At 47.9% G+C, this 19,871-nt stretch overlaps 1 protein-coding gene across 2 annotated transcripts in view; it reads right to left on the bottom strand.

Annotated features, from left to right (window-relative positions):
• The window catches only part of LOC149367277 (tyrosine-protein kinase transmembrane receptor Ror-like), a 368,881-nt gene that overhangs the window by 200,974 nt on the left and 148,036 nt on the right, over positions 1-19,871 (bottom strand). The window contains exon 2 of one of the 2 annotated variants that reach the window (XM_089554884.1): positions 6,220-6,252. The exons of the other annotated variant lie outside the window; for it this stretch is intronic. Within the exon in view, the coding sequence (XP_089411010.1) occupies positions 6,220-6,252 (33 nt within the window). The remainder of the gene's footprint in view (positions 1-6,219; positions 6,253-19,871) is intronic. 2 annotated transcript variants of the gene reach the window in all.

Genomic DNA, 19,871 nt, shown 5'->3' with positions numbered 1-19,871 from the left:
TACGGTGGGTGCAGCTGGCAAAGGACAGGGTTGATTTGAGAGATATGGGAGAGGTATTTGTCTGCAATGGGTGCAGTCAGGCTGCTGATGATTACTGATTCATTGATTGATTATCTGTGCAGGTGATTAAGACAGTGAAGATGGTCGTGAGTGAAATAATTCCCCTTCCCTTCGATTGTACTACATAGTACTTCTCTCCCAGACACCTTTACAAGTGGTTTCAGTATCCAACTCATATGTTGGAGGTGCTGGGTTCGATCCCTAGAGCCGCCGGGGATAATACTAGGAGTTGCGTTGAAAAGTAGATTCTATCTCAACGAGTGCTGCAAAATCCTTGTGCAAGTAGCCCCAGAGGCGGCATAATGGTTGAAGTATGAACTCTACTATCGGTCACATGGGGACGTTCGGCGGCGTCGTGTGGATCTTCGGAAAGCCATTCCCTTTACGTAGCCGTGTTCTCTTTGCGTCCTGATCTAGCGCCTCCTCTATCGATGGCCACATCTGGACGAATGACCGCTCTTACTGCTCGCTTGAACGGAGCGCAGGATGACATAGCTGGCGTCCTCCCGGGGAGCGATTGTACGGCTATCCGACAGATGGCGCTGCGACATTACCCCCCTCTCTTCTGAAGACAACGCGCTGCTACGTGCGACCAGGAAGAGAGGGAGACAGTGTCCAGAGATGTCCCTAATCGAGGCCTTGGCGGGACAGTTTTCTCTCGTGGACGGAAGGATCTATCCGGCTCTGCTGTGTGGCGTGGCGTAGCTTCAGCATGAGTTGTCCATTAAACTATGCCGTACAGCGTCGCACAGTATAAATGTTGTTATAGCCTCACATTTGGAGAGATGTCTGGACATCAACCGTACCTCACACCATTATGTCGAATGAGATTGAGGGGGAAAAGAAAGGAAAAGCAGGGAGGTCGATCAGGAAATCACCCACCCGCAGTGCTACCTCGGACACAAGGTGACATGCGCACGATACGCCTTGGTCACTTGTACCGCTTGAACTTGCTTTTACCGTGTAATTAGAGCTCTTTGATTACACAAGTCGTGAGACAACCCATAAAATTTGCTCCCCAAACTCTGCCGCCGTGACTGGGTCAAAACTGAGAAGTTGAAAGACCGTCGCGCCACCTGCGGCATTTAGCCGAACAGCTCAAAGCTGCCTAAAAGACGAATATGTCGATAAACAAAAGTTTCAGGGCGCTCACAGGAGGCGCCACTGCTTGCTGACCTCAACGAGGCAGCCGCAGGGGATTGTCGGATTTCGAAGCGGAGTTTGTCAACAGGTATGAGGAACGAGTTCTGGGTGTTGTGACATGAGTGCTAGCTCGTGCACGCGTAATACGTCTAATGCAAAGCGCGCGGCCCGTTAAATTATGGAATCATATAACCTCCCACCTTATTTCTTTTCCTCTCTCTTCCCTCCATCTTTTCCCTTCCTCATCGCGGAGTTAGCGGTCAGGAATGCATCAATCTCGCTAATATATATCCTTCCTGCACAATATGAAGGCTTAATCTCCACGTATCAAGCATATACACGTAGATGGAGATTATAGAGACACAAAAAAAGAAAGATGAGTTCGTCGCGTCCGTGGAACGTGAGCAGTCCTTCAGTCACGGTCACCAATCGGCAAAAAACGATGATAGTATGACTACAGACGGGATCTCAAGCTTCCTGTTTCTAAATATGCGAATGGCGCATTGACGTCAATAAGTGGCGACGAAAGGTGAGGCCACGGCCCCCGAATCTTCGCCTCTGTTCCGGGACATGATGGCAAAAACGGCTCAGCACTGCTTCCAGAGAGACACCCGTTCAGTGCCAATGCGAGGCTGCAATGACAGAGTAGGCCTGGATCTGTTACACCTTGAAAATAGCGGTGAAAGGCAAACGAGCTACTAGCCTGTACTGAACACCTGCATCCGCGCGACAGTCCGGTTTGATTGAACAGTTCTCGCCGCGATGGTTCCATCATCATCAGCCTGACTACGCCCACTGCAGGGCAAAGGCCTCTCCCATGTCTCTCCAATTAGCCATGTGCTTTGCAAGCTGCGGCCACAGTATCCTCGGAGACCTCTTATTCTCATCCACCCACCAAACTTTCGGCCGCCCCCGGCTATACGCTTGCCTTCTCTTGGAATGCACTACGTTATCCTTAGGGACCAGCGGTTATCTCGCCTTCGTGTTACATGCCCTGCCCAAGCCCATGTCATGTCATGTCATGTCATGTCATGTCAGGGCAATGTCATTAGCAATATGAATAACGTAGTTAAAGTAGCCGGAGAGTTTTACACAAATCAATACAGTAGCGAATGTAGTCAGAATGTCACTGAGAGAGGCAGTCGAGCACAGCAATGGGACATCCCGCCAGTAACGAAGGAGGAAGCAAAGAAAGCCTTAGGAGCAATGCAGAGGGGAAAAGCAGCTGGTGAGGATCAGATGACAGAGGATCTGTCGAAGGATGGAGGAGAGATTGTGGTCGAAAAACTAGACGCCCGTATACGCAATGCCTTATGACCTCGAGCGTACCAGGAGCTTGGAAGAACGATAGTTAAAGACATCAGCAAATCTATTCTATCCTTCCGCCACAGCACTCGAAGCGCCTGAGCACAATTTAGGCGTTGAACATTCAATCGCATCTGCCAGCTGCGCGTTTGTATACACATATAACACTCGCGTAGCTCGTGAGGCTCACGATTAGGCTTAATTGCATCGGCGTGCGCCGCCTCGCATTTCCTCCCACATGTACACAGGCCTCGGACGCTCTCGAACTCGCATCTGCGCCGTAAGCGCGCTGTACACAAAAACTGATTACCTCCTCTCCTCCCAACTCCAAGACTCTCCAGCAGCCACCCGACGCACCAATCTGACCGGCATCGGGCCTAATGCGGAGAGAAATTTGCGGAGCACTCGAAACTCGAACTCGGGCCCATGGTTTGGTTCCACCGGGCGGGCGATATAAATAGACATGCCCCGTGTATATATACAGGTCCCGGAACAAATGGGCGACCGCCGCCCCATCGCACCGATATATACCGGTCGAAGAGTGGCGCCGACATACATCCTCTCCTGCGTTCTCTCCTACGTGGACGGCGAGGTCATTGTTTACCAGCTAAGCAAACGGCGCAGGACTCGCTAAGGCGCGTCCGCCATTGTGAGCGTGTGTTTGCGTGCGAAAGAGGGGCTGTAGGGTGTACGTCGCCGGAGAGCAGCTATATCGACTTCTGGCAGGGGCGGGTCTGCCTGTCCCGTAGATGCGCCGGTGTCCGGTCTTGTGTAAAAAGAATGCAACGTAGCGAAAAACTGAAGCCGGAGTCTGGTGACCGGAGCATACTGTGTAGCGACCTTTGCGGACTCACTATACAGCGCATGCGAATGCAGACCAGATTTTGAAACCAAGAAGCCTCCGTGACGCGAGTCTTTCGATACTTTGGAATAAACCACAGCCTTGACTCACAGCTTGAAGACGAGCGTCGAATAACTTTCTTTTAGGTTGTTTGCTTTCTCCCTGAAAAGTATCAGAACTGTTCACGTGTGCAGTGAAAAATTCTCAATATTTTCCCTGGCTATATTTCTGCCATTTGCCTCAGAGTCAGCGGATGCAATAAATATTTCTATACTGTCGCTCTGTTGTCGCAAGCACAGTAATGAACAACAGCAAAAAAGACCCGACTAACATGCTGTCCTTACGAACTACACCGAGAGTGAGAGAAACAGAAAGAATATTTAATTAGCCGCATCAAAGTGCTCTTCTGCGAGAGCCGCATCCTAACAGCGCCGCCTGCCGTTGGAAAATAGAAGGCGATGCTGTATGTTAAGAGCGTGACAGCAGTGTTACACGCAACTGGGTGTAGCCGAGTATTGTAAGCAACTACCACGTTCGGCAAAAGAGTTATCAAAACCCTCCTCTAGTATATATTGACGGGCCCTCTCCTCCCAGCTCCCTGCAGCTTCCACAGCCGTGCGCGGTTTTCGCCAGGCCAAGTGTAGCACACTACCAGCTGGGTGCCGCTGCCGCCGTGCTGCGCACAATTGATTCGAGCGAGTTCCCTCGGCCGAGAGAGGGCGCTCAGCGACGCTGTGCAGGCGCGTGATTGGCTGTTTGCTCTCGCAAACGGCTGCTTTGACGCTTCGCAGACGACGCAGATCAGGCGAGCGAGCGGAACGTCCGGCGGCGGAGGAACTGCACCGTGTTTGCTGTGCGACATGGCTCGCGTGTTTGTTCGCCGCGGCGCGATTCGCGATTTCGCCGATTGCACTATGCCCCCGAGCGCGAATTTTTTTACAAGTAGCCTGCCAGCTGTTTTCACGAGATGATAGGCAGAGGTCGGTGTTTGCCTGAAATGTTTGAAATGAACTTTGGAAAGTGGTAATTAAGAAGGCACACATTAATGAACTTTCATCGACATAAGTCACTGAAGAAGAGCTGCTTCAAACCGCGTACACAGCGCATTTTGAGAGAAATTAACTCATCCGTTCATAAAGTGCGGATTGAATATGTACAGGTGCCGTCAAAAGTGAATGGGAGGCAATATTCACGAAAAAATTTAATCATTGCCCGCTCAATTCATGCATCCTTGAATACATATGTGCAGACTAATTGGGATTGGGCGAATTGCACTGTGCACCAACAAGCATGGACCATTGTGCTTTAGATTTAAAGAAATTAATATTTTTTTGACAAAGTCGCCTTCCATTTACTTTTGAACAGTCTTTCATCTAAAGTTCCAAGACCATGAGGATTTGGTTATAAGCCGTGCGGTGGGGCTTTTCAGCATCCGTGGAAGTCCTGACTATCAGAGAGGTGAGAGCAAGGACTCTCACTTTCAAGAGATTTCGACTGTTACGGATGCGTAACAAGACACACGGCGTGGCCTAGAAAAAAATTAGGGGGCACTGCGGAAATTGCATTGAAGTAATGCTAAAGCATTGACGCCTCCTCACCGCCTCTAATTCCTCCTCTTTGCCTCTAGTTGCTATTCTTTGCCTCCATGTCAATTGTGACGTCACGTCTGACAATCGAATTGCATAATTCACCTTAAACAACAGTTAATGCACCTTACTCCATAATTAATTCGCACTTAATTCCCAATTAGTCCATTTATTTAACACATAATTCATTTAATTTGGAATTTATCCATTTATTTAACACATAATACACAATTAATTCACAAACGATTTACTCGAATTCACGTTTAATTAGTTGTAATGCATCATTAGGTAACATTATGACAAAATTATTCTACTTAACTTTATAATTTACTTTAATTGACTCTGATGTACCTCAATTCATCTTTTACTACTGGCCTTTCTATAATTTGTTATTATTGATTAGATTTCGATTAACTCCAAAGCCCCCGCCATTCCACCTCGGTATTCATTTCGGACATACAAATTTCGCGCCGCGCGTTGGCTCCGCCCACCTTTCCGGTCGCGTGGGCCAATCACGTGGCACAATTCGTAATGTGTACGTGGCACCGCATCTGCGGCGATTCAAATTTCGCGCTACTTTTGGTACGACCACGCCAACTTTTGGTCACTCTTTTGGCTCTAATTAACTAATGATCCGATTGGCACCAAAATCTTTGCGCCGCGTCCTCACATCATCGTCCTTCGATTATAGCCATTTTTGAGACGATATCTCCTTATAGTTTCCCACAATCGCTGTGGACCCGGTTTCGATGGCAGAAAGCCGCCGACATAGCCTAGTAATGCTTTCGAATTAATAAACCCCACTGGCCTATGAGCTTCTGGTACAAAATGTACAGGGTCGGTCAAAAGCTCCCAGGCCACAAGGTCTGCTTTCGAGCGCTATAGTCGGGCAGTTACGGCACCCCCAAAGCCTAAAATATTTACAGACGATAGAATAAATATCATTGTCACCTTTGCCAATGTTGATAGCTTTATTGCCGTCATAAGTAGCAGGATATGCCGCTGAAAAGTAGACCGTGTGGCCTGGGAACTTTTGACCAACCCTGTACTTCTCATATTGCTTCCTCGGCTGTAAAACATTGGTTTTTGAGAAAATGTAACGGCGCGAAGTAATTGTCCCACGTATCTCGGTGAGACAATTGTTGTTTGTGAGACAAATGTATGCTGTTTCTGCCAGTAACTACGTTTTTCTGTTTCTATGACACTTAATATCTAATGCAACTTTTCGTTACGTTTGGCCCATTATTAGAAGAAAAAGAAGGGTATACAGTAAGCTGATCTTACCTTCAGCTTTGTCGGCATGGAGATGCAAAGCCACTGAAATAGAGAAGAATGGCAGTGATATAAGAAGCAGGCTTTTTTTTCTACGCAAGTTTTGTTTAGAAGCAGCGAAACAAAATAATGCTTGTAAAAGAAGTCAGAGAAACGTAAAACTTCGCTGTAAAACAAAAATCATAGCTGTGAAAATATCAGAGAAGGCAGAATGCAATCACAGAAATCCGACTCAGCAGGGTAGTTTGCTACTATGAAACTGGCCTATTTTACCCTCAAAATAGACGGTAAGAATATAGAGCCCAGCCTGCATGTACGCCTAAAGCTCACAAAGAGCCCCTAGATAAGATAGGCAAAGCACCTACTACAGTCTCTCTCTCTATTAACATGGAAGCAGTTGCATGCGGCTACAATCATTCCAGATGTATCTGTTGCGCCCCGAGTGACAACCGAAGTGATTAGGCCGAGTGCCGGCAGCCTTGAGAATAAAAAACAAATAAACAAACAAGCAAACATTTCGAAGCTTCACGCCAATCAGTCGCAGTGGATGAGATTACTGCAGCACACTCTTTCTACTAATGACTTCAATCAGTGAGACAGTGATGTAATATAATGGGTCTCTAGTTCATCTACTCGTTATGCACTATAAAGTTCTCTCCTTATAATAGCCATGCCATCAGAATGAAATAAAAGCTTTTTGGTTTGGTATATGGGGTTTTAACGTCCCCAAGCGACTCAAGCTATGAAGAAAGCCGTAGTGAAGGGCTCCGGAAATTTCGGCCACCTGCGGGGTCCTTTAACGTGCACTGACATCGCACAGTACACGGGCCTCTAGAATTTCGCCTGCATTGAAATCCGACCGCCGCAGCCGGGATCGAACCCGCGCATTTCGCGTCAGCAGCCCAGCGCCATAAGCACTGAGCCACCGCGGCGGCTTTCTAATATTCCGTCGTTTCTCGGCCTCAGATGGCAGAAATATTAAAAAAAAATCTGCGATTCGTTGAGAACAATAACATTCGTGAGCCGTTAAACGATAGCATAAAATCAGCGAATCCCTGTACACGGTATACCCAAATATTTCACAGACACACTGAGGACAAAACATCACGCAAATAAGGCAACACGCATTCACTCCGCCAAACAGACGAGAGCAGAGAATTCTGCAGACGTCATGACAACCGGCCGTGACGTCATTACAAGCGACCGACGCCATTGGCTGGAGGGCCGCCTCTGAGGGCCAATTCCCGCTTTGTTATCGAGTTGCATCCCACTAAAATGTGAGATGACTCTTACTTCTGAAATCGCTGTGGCGCAAACATCGCTACTGTCGCAAATGTGGCGCAAATGTCGCTAGCAAGCACTGTGTGCTTAGAATGACAGAATAATTTTGTGTACAATATAGTGGGAAAAATATTGATTTGATCGATTTGATTTGAATGCGAGGACATTACCCTGTACTACTAATCAATTCATTTGGCAGCTGCTTGCGGAAATGTTTTTGCATTGATTTCACAATAATCTTCCTTATTTCCAAGGGCATTTGGCAGTTCCTCCTAAATGAACGCCATACTCGCTCGCAACGAAGCTCACAGGAAAGCTTGACGCACGGCAGCACTGGCTGTCCCGTCCACTTGGCCCTGCTTTGCGAGGCACTCGATCGGGACTGAAAGGAGTGACAGGGAAGCAGAGGAGAGAAGGGAGTCAGGGAGAATAAAAGAAAAGATGAAGAGAACCCAAGCAGGGTGTGCATCGGGGAAACATACTGGCGGAGATAAGGAAGGATGCAAAATGGAACAGGGGACGTTTTCGTTTCTTTCTTTCCTTCTTTCTTTCTTTCTTTCTTTCTTTCTTTCTTTCTTTCTTTCTTTCTTTCTTTCTTTCTTTCTTTCTTTCCTTCTTTCTTTCTTTCTTTCTTTCGTTCTTTCTTTCTTTCTTTCTTTCTTTCTTTCTTTCTTTTTATCCTTCCTTCCTTCTTTCTTCCTTTCTCTCTTTCTTTCTTCCTTTCTTTCTCTCCTTCTTTCTTTCTTTTTATCCTTCCTTCCTTCTTTCTTCCTTTCTCTCTCTCTTTCTTTCTTTCAAAGCCAGCGACCTCTGAAAAACAAAGCGGTCTTGTCTGACGGGCCCCGCGAGTGGCGGCGAGGTATAAAAGCGCGCCAAAAACCATGAAAAGCGCGGGCAACGAGCGGGAGCGCTGCCGCCAGCCTTTTTGGCGGGAAAGGAAAGAGCGCGCCTCTGATATAGCGTTCTGCCTCCGGGAGGAAAGGAAAGCGGACTGTGTGCGCCTCATGTGCGCCATGTAGCGACGATGGAGGAGGAGGAGAAAAGCATTTATTTGGTAATGTACAGAGAGGTTCTCGGGGAGAGGCCCCTAGTGGGTCTCACCCCTTACAATACTAGTCGGAGTCCCTCATTCCGGGATCCCGTTGGTCGAGACCGCTACACAAGTCCCCCGAACCAGGGCCTGCTGGGCCGATAGTTCCTGGCAGCTGAGTAGGGCCGCCTCCCAGTCCTCTCGGGTAGGGGAAGGGGTGATTGGGGGGAGAGAAGGATTTTTTCTGCATGCCCAAACCATGTGGATGGTGTCGGCCACCTCCCCACAGAATGAGCAGCGGCCGTCAAAAGAAGGATTAAAGTGCTTGAGAACCGCCGGGCACAGCAGGGTGTTTGTATAGAGCCTGAGGAGAATTCGTTCGCCAGCTTTACCCAGTCCTTTCATAGGAACTGGGTATCGCCGGTGTTCGGCACGATAGTGCTCACTAATTTCTTTAAAAGAAAGGAGAGGGCTGTGATCTGGGTTAAGCTCCTTCCAAGGGACGCCTGGTGCCCGGTGAGTGAGTGCGCGGGCTGCCTCATGGGCGGCTTCGTTACCTGGCATGCCTTGGTGGCCGGGGACCCATATGATTGAGCGATGAGTTGGATCGCCGTCGCGAGTACTGCGGTGCAAAATTTGGTGAGCGAGTGGAGTGATCCAACCGAACTCAAAGTTACGACAGGCTCCTCGAGAGTCTGTGAGGATGAATTTAGAGTCGGGATGGGAGGCTGCGAGGGCGATCGCCACCTCCTCCGCATGCGTTGAGTTGGGCGCTCTGAACGAGAGGCCGTCCACCTGTTTTCCCTCGTGTATGATTGCAGCCGTGTACCATTCCCCCCTGGAGCGGTAGGGGCCTGCAATGTCGACGTAGAAGACGTGTTTCTTTGAGCCATAGTGGCGGTGCAGGGCATTCGCCCGCGCCTGGCGCCGGCCATTATGGTCCTCCTTGTTCATCTTAGTCGGAAGGGGTCGAACGTAGAGGGCGCTTCTCCACAGTTCTGGCACTCGAACCCGTTCCATGGTATGGTGATCATGTCTGATATGTAACCGGTCCAAGAGGCGGCGACCGGACACGGTCTGGGCGAGACGCGTGTATTGGTTAACGAGATGCGCCTCGCGGAGTTCTCGATAGGTGTTCACCACCCCCAACGCGAGAAGTCGTGCGTTGGAAGTGGATATCGGGAGGTCGAGGGCTCTCTTGAAAATTTTGCGGAGTACAATCTCCAAGTGATCTTCGTCATGTTTCCGTAAGCGGAGGTAAGGAGTCGAGTACAGTACTCGACTTGTTACGAAGGCATGCGCGAGCCGCATCGCATCCTTACTTCGCAACCCTCCTCGCTTGTTGGAAACGCGGCGAACCATTCGGCCCACCTGGTCGCCGACTTTGCGGAGTTTGGCAAGAGTTGTGTCTGCCTTACGATGTTGATTAATGAAGAGACCGAGTATTCGTAGCTCCTTCGCTTCACGGATGGGGCCGCTTGCGAGAGAAAGCTGAACGGAGATTTTGCATTTCGGAGAAGATCGAATATGCACAAATTCAGACTTGGACGGGGAGCACTGGAGGCCGCAGTACGTGGCATAGTGGTCAACTATGCTCGCCGCTGCTTGCAGGCATTCCTCCATCTCTCCTATATTTCCCGTAGTGGCCCAGATGGTGATGTCATCGGCGTACAGCGCATGCTGAACACCGCCGACAGCCGCCAGCTGTGCCGGGAGATACATCATAGCAATGTTAAAGAGAAGCGGGGACAACACAGCGCCTTGTGGTGTGCCCCGCGTTCCCATCTCAAACGGGCCGTACTCGGTCTCTTGTATACGTATATAGGCCAAGCGGTCTGTTAAGAAATCTTTGATGTAATTGAATGTACGAGGACCACAGTTAATCTCGCTAAGGTGTTTTAGTATGACGCCGTGTTTAACATTGTCAAACGCACCCTTGAGATCGAGTGCTAGGACTATTTTGTCGTTGTGTGGGTGTTCTATGGGTTCGAGAACCTCGTGATGAAGCTGTAAAAGGATGTCTTGTGCGGACTTACTGGGTCGGAAACCGAACATGGTGTCGGCAAACGAGTTCTTGCTCTCGAGATATTCTGAGAGGCGGTCACGGACCATCGTTTCCATCAGTTTTCCTACGCATGAAGTGAGGGAGATCGGCCGGAGGTTCAATTCAATTTCAATTCAATTCAATTCAATTTATTCTCCAGTTATACACTGGAACGTTCTCCGGGCTAAAAGGACCGACTGGGCCTTGACTGAGTCCCGGAGACGTTTACAGAGCAGCGACAGGCAGTACATACGGAGAAATACTATACAATACAAAAGTTAAACAGAGTTTACACATATAAAAAGTACATACATATATACAAAGCACACAAAAGAGGACACTTATACATAGTTATATAACTACAAAATGCGAGGAAGAAGGCAATTACAATTTACTAAAGTATTCGTGTAGTTTTTTACGTGAAAAGTTATTCATATCTTTATGGCGATTTAATATAACAGGTAGATTGTGCTTTATGGACTGCAATTTATAATTGGTGCGAAAATGAGGAACGAGCCAAGGGTCGGTGTTACGGGTAGCAACATTGTGTTCGTGGCGTGTCAATGAAGATACACGTTTAAAAAAAGATTGGAACTCTTTTGTGGAAAAGAGAAATGACTTCAAGATGCGATACTCATAAAAGTGATGAATTCGGATAATATTGTAGTCAGCAAAACTATCGGCGGTGGTCAAGCCAGGATCAATATTTGCGATGTGGCGCATAATTTTCTTTTGAAGGATACTGATTTTGCTTATGTTGGTTTGTGTTGTGGTAGCCCAAACTAGATTGCAATAGTTTATTTGAGAGAAAAATAAACCATAATATACTTGAAGCCTAGCTTTTACAGGAAGTAACATTCGACAGCGGGATAGCGCGCCAGCAACGACAGAAAGCTTCTTACAGATGTGACCGATATGATTGTTCCAATTCAAATCGCTGTGAAACGTTACGCCTAGGATTTTATGTTGTTCGACGAGTTCGATAGGTTGGCCTTGATATTGTAGTACGCTGTTCATTTTAAAAATCTTATTTCGGGCGCGAAATAATATTGCTTTGGTTTTGGTAGCATTAAGTTTAAGAAAATTAGACTGTGACCACATGCACATTTTACCGAGTATTTCATTACATTTTACAACTAGTGTGTTTGGGTCACTACCGGTAATTAGAAAGCTACTGTCGTCGGCATAAATGAAAAATTTAACTGTTTTGTCAATTTCCACTAAATCGTTAATGTACATGTTAAAAAGAACGGGGCCCAATATACTTCCCTGCGGCACGCCGCAGACAATAGGTAACAAGGAAGATTGTTGGCTGTCTAGGGATACGCATTGTCTTCTGTTACTCAGGTAGGACTCAAGCAGCATTAGCGGTTCTCCACGAATGCCGTATGAATGTAACTTGCCAAGAAGAATTTTATGGTTTAGGCAGTCGAAGGCCTTACTAAAATCAATGAAAACGCCTAGTGTAAATTGGTTGCTGTCAATGTTTTGTACAATTTCTTCTTTTATTTCCAATAACGCTGATTCTGTTGATCTACCCTTTCGAAATCCAAATTGCGCATCGCTAAGAATATGAAATTTTTCTATGAATTTTGTTATGCGGAAAAGAATTATTTTTTCAAGTCCTTTTGAAAAGACGGGAAGCACTGAAATTGGCCGATAGTTAGACATTAGGTTTTTGTCGCCGCTTTTGTAAATTACCGATACTCTGGCTACTTTCATGGCGTCTGGAAATGTATGTGTTGCAATTGCCAAATTAAATATGTGGACAAGCACAGGAGTAACACATTCAAGGACATATTTGATTGGCTTGATTTGCAAGTTATCAAAGTCGAGGGCTCTACTGTTTCTAAGGTTCAGAAATGAACTGAAAACTTCAGATACATTTGTTGGTTCGAAGAAAATACTTCCCAAAGGAACGTTAGTGATATTGACTGGGTTTTGGGGCACGTGTGTGGCATTACTGATTGGCCCTGCTATATTTACAAAGTGATGATTAAAATGGTCAGCAAGCTCTTTTCCAGATAAGTTTTCATTGGCATGTAATATGAATTTCGGGGCTTGATCAATGTTTCCACGATTTAAGACCCTATTTAATATTTTCCAGATAGCAGTGGGGTGCTTTCTAGAAACATCGGCGAACAGCTGCTGGTAGTAGGTCATTTTCGCTTGTCGTAGTGTAGAATTTAACTTATTCCTAGTAGTCTTAAATTCTTTCAATGCCATTTCTGACCTTGAGAGCAGAAATCTGTGGTAAAGACGGTTTTTGTTTCTGATCATGCAGATATGCTCGTGTGAAATCCAGGGTTTTCTATGTTTTTTCGATCGCTTACTAGTTTTTAGAGGGAAATGCTTAGCGTAAATACGTGCGAAGGCTTCAATAAATTTGGAATACGCTTTGTTGACATCATTCTCGCCGAGAACAGTAGACCAGTCATGTAAGCTTATCTCATATTTGAACGCTTCGAGTGCCGTATCAGAGACAGGCTGGAAACAGAAGGCCTCATTATGAAATGCATATTTCCCGGTGTTACTGGAGTAGAACATAAAGATCGGACAGTGGTCGCTAATATCGGAAGTTATAGTGCCGGCGTCTGAAATACTGGTTTCCATGTTTGTAATGAGAAGATCAAGGGCAGATGAGCAACTGGGAGTAATTCTTGTGGGACTCGTAATGACGTTTGAAAAACCAGATGACTGCAGCGTAGTTACAAGATCATATGTTCTGTTATTGTCTTCAAGGATATTGATGTTAAAGTCACCAGCACAAATAAGATGGAAGTTGTTTAGTGAAACGTATTGCAGAAAAACATCGAAAAACTTCAAGAACTCGTTAATATTCCCATCAGGGGGCCGGTATAAAACAGATATCACTTCACCTCTGTTCCTCAAAGTCAGTATCTCATATTCATTCGTGATAAGGCTAAATTCTGGTATCACAGTGCACTGCGCACATTTTTTAGCATAAATTGCCACACCACCACCTCTCCTATTTTCTCTATTTATGAAATAATGATTGTAACCATCAAGGAGGAGTGGATTACAGTTTTCTTGATACCACGTCTCTGATATCATTATGATATCAAAGCAAAATTGGAATTGACTTAGGAAGCATACTATCTGGTCGTGTTTGTTTGTAGCTGAGCGGGCGTTGAAATGCAAAACAGACTTATGCGAGGGGTCTTGAAGGTTAAGATGATTGGGAAAGACAAATTCAGTGTACTTCATGGTGATGGCTTACACGCAGTAACAAATGACTAGCATATTTTGTAGATATCTGCGTTATGCAGAATCTTAATGACAGGTGCACCTTCACACTTCCTTGCAAAAATTTGGCCATTGTACACCCAAACTGACTTCCATTCATGTTCGCGCTTCCTCTGTATTGCCGTTCCTAGAAGTCGTTTCAGCGACGGACACAAATGCTCATTGACATAAAATGGCTCTTTGCTTTCAATGCCGATGTCTTCGTTTGTCAAACGTTGTCTGTGTTTACCGGTTTCCCCGCCTTTGGGATAAAGGTTACCAATGATGTCTTCCAATCCGGTGGCAACGAAGTGTCCCCGGTCCAAATGGCGTCAATATATTCGAGTAGGGTTTCGTATGCCCGATCAGGAAGGTTCGCCAATAATTTGACTGTGACCTTATCCCTCCCGGGCGCCGTCCCCCTGCGCATTTTGGCAAGAGCCGCGCGAAGGTCGTGAAGCTGGAAAAGTTGATCCAGTTCCGGATTATCGCAGCCTGCATACGAATAATCCTGCTCCTGATTGAGGTATTGTGAGCGCAAGGTGTTCGCTAGCTGCTTCGTGTTTCCTTGAAAGTTGTGTATCGCGCGATTGATGTGTTTCTGTGTTTCCGAGCGTGTTTGTGTGGGGTCTATGAGAGTCCTGAAGAGCCGCCAAGTGTTGCGGCTGGACATATGTCTTGCTGCGCTGTTGCATCGATCGACCAAGTTAGTGTCTGCGAGCTGGGAAGCATACTCGGCAGCTTGCTGGGTGAGGTCAGAGATGCGAGCGCGGAGTTTACGGTTGTGTTTCTGCCGCCGCCATCGCTTAGTGAGGCTGCGGCGAGCTTCCCAGAGGTGCATCAGGTGGTTATCCACGTCAGGTGCACGCTCCGTAAGCTGGATATGGTTTTCGTGCGAACGGAGTGTTTGCATGAGCCCTTGTGCCCAGTGGAGTAGTCCTGTTCCATGAGAGAAGTTACTGGGAGGGCCTGGCGGAAAGCGTTCCAGTCGGGAAGTTTGGCTTGCGCAAGGGGGCGACGTAAGGGCCGAGTGTAAATGACAGTGTTCAGTATGCAGTGGTCGCTACCGAGGGTGTCCTCGGTGTTGATCCACTCTGCGCGTTGGATGTGTTTGACGAGGGTAAGGTCGGGGCAAGTGTCCCGAGTGACAGAGTTCCCTACACGTGTTGGGTGGACCGGGTCGGTTAGAAGAGTGATGCCCAGCGTAGATATAAGTTCCGCCAACTTACGACCACGCGTCTCTTCCTTGCAATAGCCCCACATGGGACAGGGCGCGTTAAAATCGCCCACTATCATGAGGGGGTCGCGACCCGCGATCCTTAGCGCTGCGCTAAAGATGTTAGAAAAAGTGATGTTTTTGAGTTTCGGGGGGCAGTAGATATTAAGTATGTGTGCGGGGCTATCTGTTCGCCGCAGGGGGAGGACAGAGACCATCACGTACGAATATTCCAAATTTAGATCGAGATCAACCTCCTGCGCTGTGTAACCCTTATGGACTAGGATACAGGTGAACGGGTCTCGTTGAAAAGCGTTATAGCCCGTGAGCTTAACCGCATCTCCGGTTTCTTGCAACGCAAGGACTGCGGCGGGGTGTTCAAGGCGCCCCTTTGTGCCCAGACCAGCGATTGTGGCTGCCACTGCTGATTACGGGCGCGTAGCAGCAACACTATCGGCCTCTCCAGTGAACGCGAGATTTATCACGCAGCTAAACAAAGAGTTAGTTCGCCAGGGTTACTTGCCGCTTGGTTCGTTCCCAAGACCAGCTTGCAACCGCGGCAAAATAGGAGGTGAACGTGAATTAGCAACTATGGCCCTCGAAAAGCGTTAACTAAGGGCCTGTTTTGAAAGGGAAAACAGGTACATGCCATAAGCCTGTCTTTCATAAAATAAGACAAGGCTGCAGATTTTAACAGCGCGGAGCATTTCTATCTCCAAATGTATTTATCCTGACGAGTACCAGGTCGCAGCTATTGCCTCGCCGGCACTTATAAAGCGATTCGGTTAAACAAAAACCAATTCCTAGGCACATAGGTAGGACAGATGGAATGAAGACACGCCGCAATAAACTGCCCTGTGCCAACTTTTTATTTCTGCCACGTGTGCAGTGCCAGTGTTATTCATGTCTCCCCAGGCGACCTATACATCATCTCACAAGTCGTTTGCAGCACTGTGAAAAGTAGAGCCCTCTTGTCCAATCGGTGCCAAAGAAGACGTCAAATAGTTTCTAAAATATTTCAGCACTGTTGCGACTATTTAAAAATAAATGCAGTAATTGAAAACGTAGTTGACAATAATGTCTTGAAAGTAAGCGAGCGTTTTATTCCCTGGTTAAATTAGCACAGAAAGACCGCGGGAAGACAGCACTGCGGGGACTTGCTGCGAAGTGTTTCTCGTAAACATCGCGTCCACCGAGTCAGCCGAGTCTCCTGCGCACAGCAGCTGGACACTGGTGCTCTTTCCGTCCCAAGGATGGCGCCACCAGTCGTGGGGTGAGCGGACTTAGGAACACGTTTTGGAGCGCACCGCATCCTGATTGGCTCAAATCTCCGCAACCTTCACAGCGCTGCAAACAACTTGTGAGATCGAGTATACGCGTCTGCGCCTTCGGACTATTATGCACTCGTTGACATAAGCAATCAGGCGCTCTCCTTACGTTGCCTACATAGTCGCTATCGCCAACGCCAGCCGAGAAAGCACCCCCGTCTCGAATTGACAAACTGTCCTTGCATACACGCCGCGCTTCTCTGAGTTGAGTTGTATGCTACAGGCGGGATTACCCTTGCTTATTCTGCCGGCAATTTCTCCACCGTAGCGTCACTTATGTGTTAATGATGTCCTAAAACCGGTCAGATCTGCCCCGCTATGCACGCAGTCACTTATAATAGTACATATTCCACTCCCGCAGTCACCATCCATGCACACATTCCCTCACAGAATAACACAGACCACTCGAGAAGGCACCATCTACGCACACATTAAATCACCGTAGGCCATAGACCGCCCCTGCTGTCACCATTCAGAGCCAAGATCAGTGTCCTGCAGGAATGTTAAAAGCAGGCGTGAAGCCTCCCTTCTGCATATCTGTGCTCATACTTCTCTTCTGGTTCCTCATTTTCCTTTTACTTTTTCTCTTTCGATCTCTAAGTCAACCTCGGGTTTCGATGGCATCAGTTCTAGGAAAGACCTTCGTAGCAGCACTTCTTGCTCGGACCCCAGAGAGAAATAGCAATAACAATGAAAAAATGACGAAAAAAAAGAGCAGAGAGAGAGAGAAGGGGGAGAATGAGTGAGCCACCACTGAGCTCTCTGTGTATGCGGGGACGAGGCAACAAAAAGCGGGGTGGAAATGGCCGGTAAAAAAAGAGGCAATGGTAGGACTAAAAGGAGAAAAAAAATGAGAGGGGGCGTGCCGGGGTCCATTCGGAGCCCTTTTATGGGAAAAGCGTACCCCAGTGTCAACATGCAGGAGGCGCACCTTTGTAGGCAGGCTCCCGCTGTTCCAGGCTCACGTGGCCTCTCTTCTTTTTTTTTTTTCCGAAACCCACGCAAGGTACGGTTTCTTGACGCTGCCAGCGTGGAGCTGTTTCGCCCGCCTTTACCCAGGGTTCCAAAAAAGAAAGGGGGCTCAATCTTTGCGTGAGTAATGAATCACGTCACGCTGGGGTATTCTCTCTCCTTCTGCCTAGTAGTCTCTTAGAATGCCCTTTCTCTTTTGAAAATCTCTAGTTCATCCGTGCCCGTCAGTACAACGTTGAAAAAGCTGTTCGTTTATATTGCCTGCATGAGCGTCGATGGGTTTGCAAAGCGACTTATGCCGAAAAGGGAAAAAAGGAACAATGACAGCCGCATTCCCGTCAAACTACTTGTATAGAGCCATGTGAGATTAGTCTTTCCTCAGCGTTACACAGGGTACAGCACGACTGTGTCAGAGCAGGAAGGGAATCGGGCAGAAAGTTGCTGCGGTTGGGCAAGGTCTGTTGCAGGCATGCCTTAAACGGCGAGATGTATGCAACTTTAATATGCTCACTAAACGGTATAATATAACGGGAGCTTTGCTGAATTAATTGAAATCAAATTATTTTATTTTCATTCATGAAGCGATTAAACCCAGTGCACTAAACTGCAGCCAATGGGAGAAAGCTCGGGTAAGCTCGGAGGGCTCGTCGCGCCAGCTTTAACCAATGGCAGGAGGGCGTCGCTCCAGCTGCCGCTGAGCGGAGAGAGAGTGTGAAGATGATTGGTTTATTGCGGTTTATCGTCCCAAAGCGACTCAGGCTATGAGGGACACCGTAGTGGAGGGCTCCGGAAATTTCCACCACCTGGGGTTCTTTAACGTGCACTGACATCACACAGTAGAGAGCCTCTAGAACTTCGCCTCCATCGAAATTCGGCCGCCGCGGCCGGGATCGAACCGGCGTGAAGCGCGAGAAAGGCAGCTGCGCGCACATGCAGATGCCAGAAAGAAGAGGCGAAGAATAAACACATGCTTTCGCAAGTCTACTACATTTAACAACGTTAATAAGAAGAACTGCGAGGACACTTTGGCAACCAAAATGTTGAGAGGCGAAAGCCGAGGACACTATGCCGTGACGACTTCAGGTGGATGTGTCGTCACACCGTTCCCGCGGCTATATCGACGTCTGCGTTTTTTTGACCCAGTTTGGCATTTTTGCCTATAATTAATTAACTAATTAATCTACAGTCATCAAACTTGGCTTTTAGGTTCATTTTTTCCCTCTATCTGAAGCAACCATTCGTTTTCTCCTATCTTTTTTTAGTTCCCGGGTTAACACGCTGCCAAAGGTGTGAGACCCTATGCCAACAGACGACAGTGTGAGCCATTAAAGGCTTTCGCCTTAAAACCCTACCACAATTTTTGGTTACCGCGTATTCCTTGGGGGAAAAGGCCGTCTTCCACATCGCAGAAACTCCCCCGTACATAACATCGCTGCACAGGCATTTCGACACTAAACCAGCTCTAGCAACTTCTCGGGCTCCCCAGCACTTTCCTTCCCCTCCTCTGGTTTCCCTAGACACGGCCGAACGTGGTCCGACTCCACCACTTCGACGCTGCAGCCCTCGCATGGCTCCTCTGCCTCCCCACCTTTCCCAAAGAACAACGCTGTCCACTCCACAAGATTTAACGCACGCGGAAATCTATACGGCACCTTCGAGCGAACATGCCGCGCTCGCTCCGAGCGTACGCAACTGAAAGCATGCAGGTAGTTTTTATTTTCTTCATTTTCGTTTCGGTGCAGCGCCGTTGTCGCGCGCTCCTGTCCGCGGCAGTGGCGCCTAAGTAGAATGGATCTCCCCTCCCGAAACACCGGTGGCCGGCGAAGCAGGATGGCTGGCTCCCCTGGGCAGAGCCAGACGGCCTGCCCGAGCTCGGTGGAACACAAGGCTCACACGCAGGGACTGCCTTTTGTGCGGCTCGCCGCATTGTCGGAGAGCGCGCCGCGTGCATCGTCCTCTTCGAGTCGCAACTGCAAAGTTGCATCTGCCCCTTTAGAGGGCCGCTGTTCTTAATGCAGAGATCTCGCTCAACGGACTGTCCTGAGTTTCTAGTCCGCAGTTTTCGAACACCGATATAAAATGAGTCCGCACTTTCTGTTGTTATAATTATGCTATAATGCGTTTAGGGCGTCGTAATTGATTTCTACGCAAGGTTTTGTTTTGTCAGTACCTATTGATAACATTTCTCAGTCACTAATTCATCATCATCATCATCCGCCTGACTACGCCCACTGCAGGGCCTCTCCCATGTCTCTCCTGCTAACCCTGTCGTTTGCCAGTTGCGGCCAACGTATCCCAGCAAACCTCTTAATCTCATCCGCCCGCCTAACTCTCTGCCGCCTCCTGCTACGCTTGCTTTCTCTTGGAATCTACTCCGTTACCCTTAAGGACCAGCGGTTATCTTGCCTTCGCATTACATGCCCTGCCCAAGCCCACTTCTTCCTCTTGATTTCTGCTAGGATGACCCGCGGTTGATCCCCGACCCACTCTGCCTTCTTCCTGTTGCTTAACGTTACACCTATCATTTTCCTTTCCATAGCTGGCTGC

Source organism: Amblyomma mixtum, chromosome 1, assembly GCF_055824585.1.
Source record: "Amblyomma mixtum isolate Tamu chromosome 1, ASM5582458v1, whole genome shotgun sequence".
Lineage (NCBI taxonomy): Eukaryota > Metazoa > Arthropoda > Arachnida > Ixodida > Ixodidae > Amblyomma > Amblyomma mixtum.
This window is presented reverse-complemented; position numbering and strand designations above follow the sequence as displayed.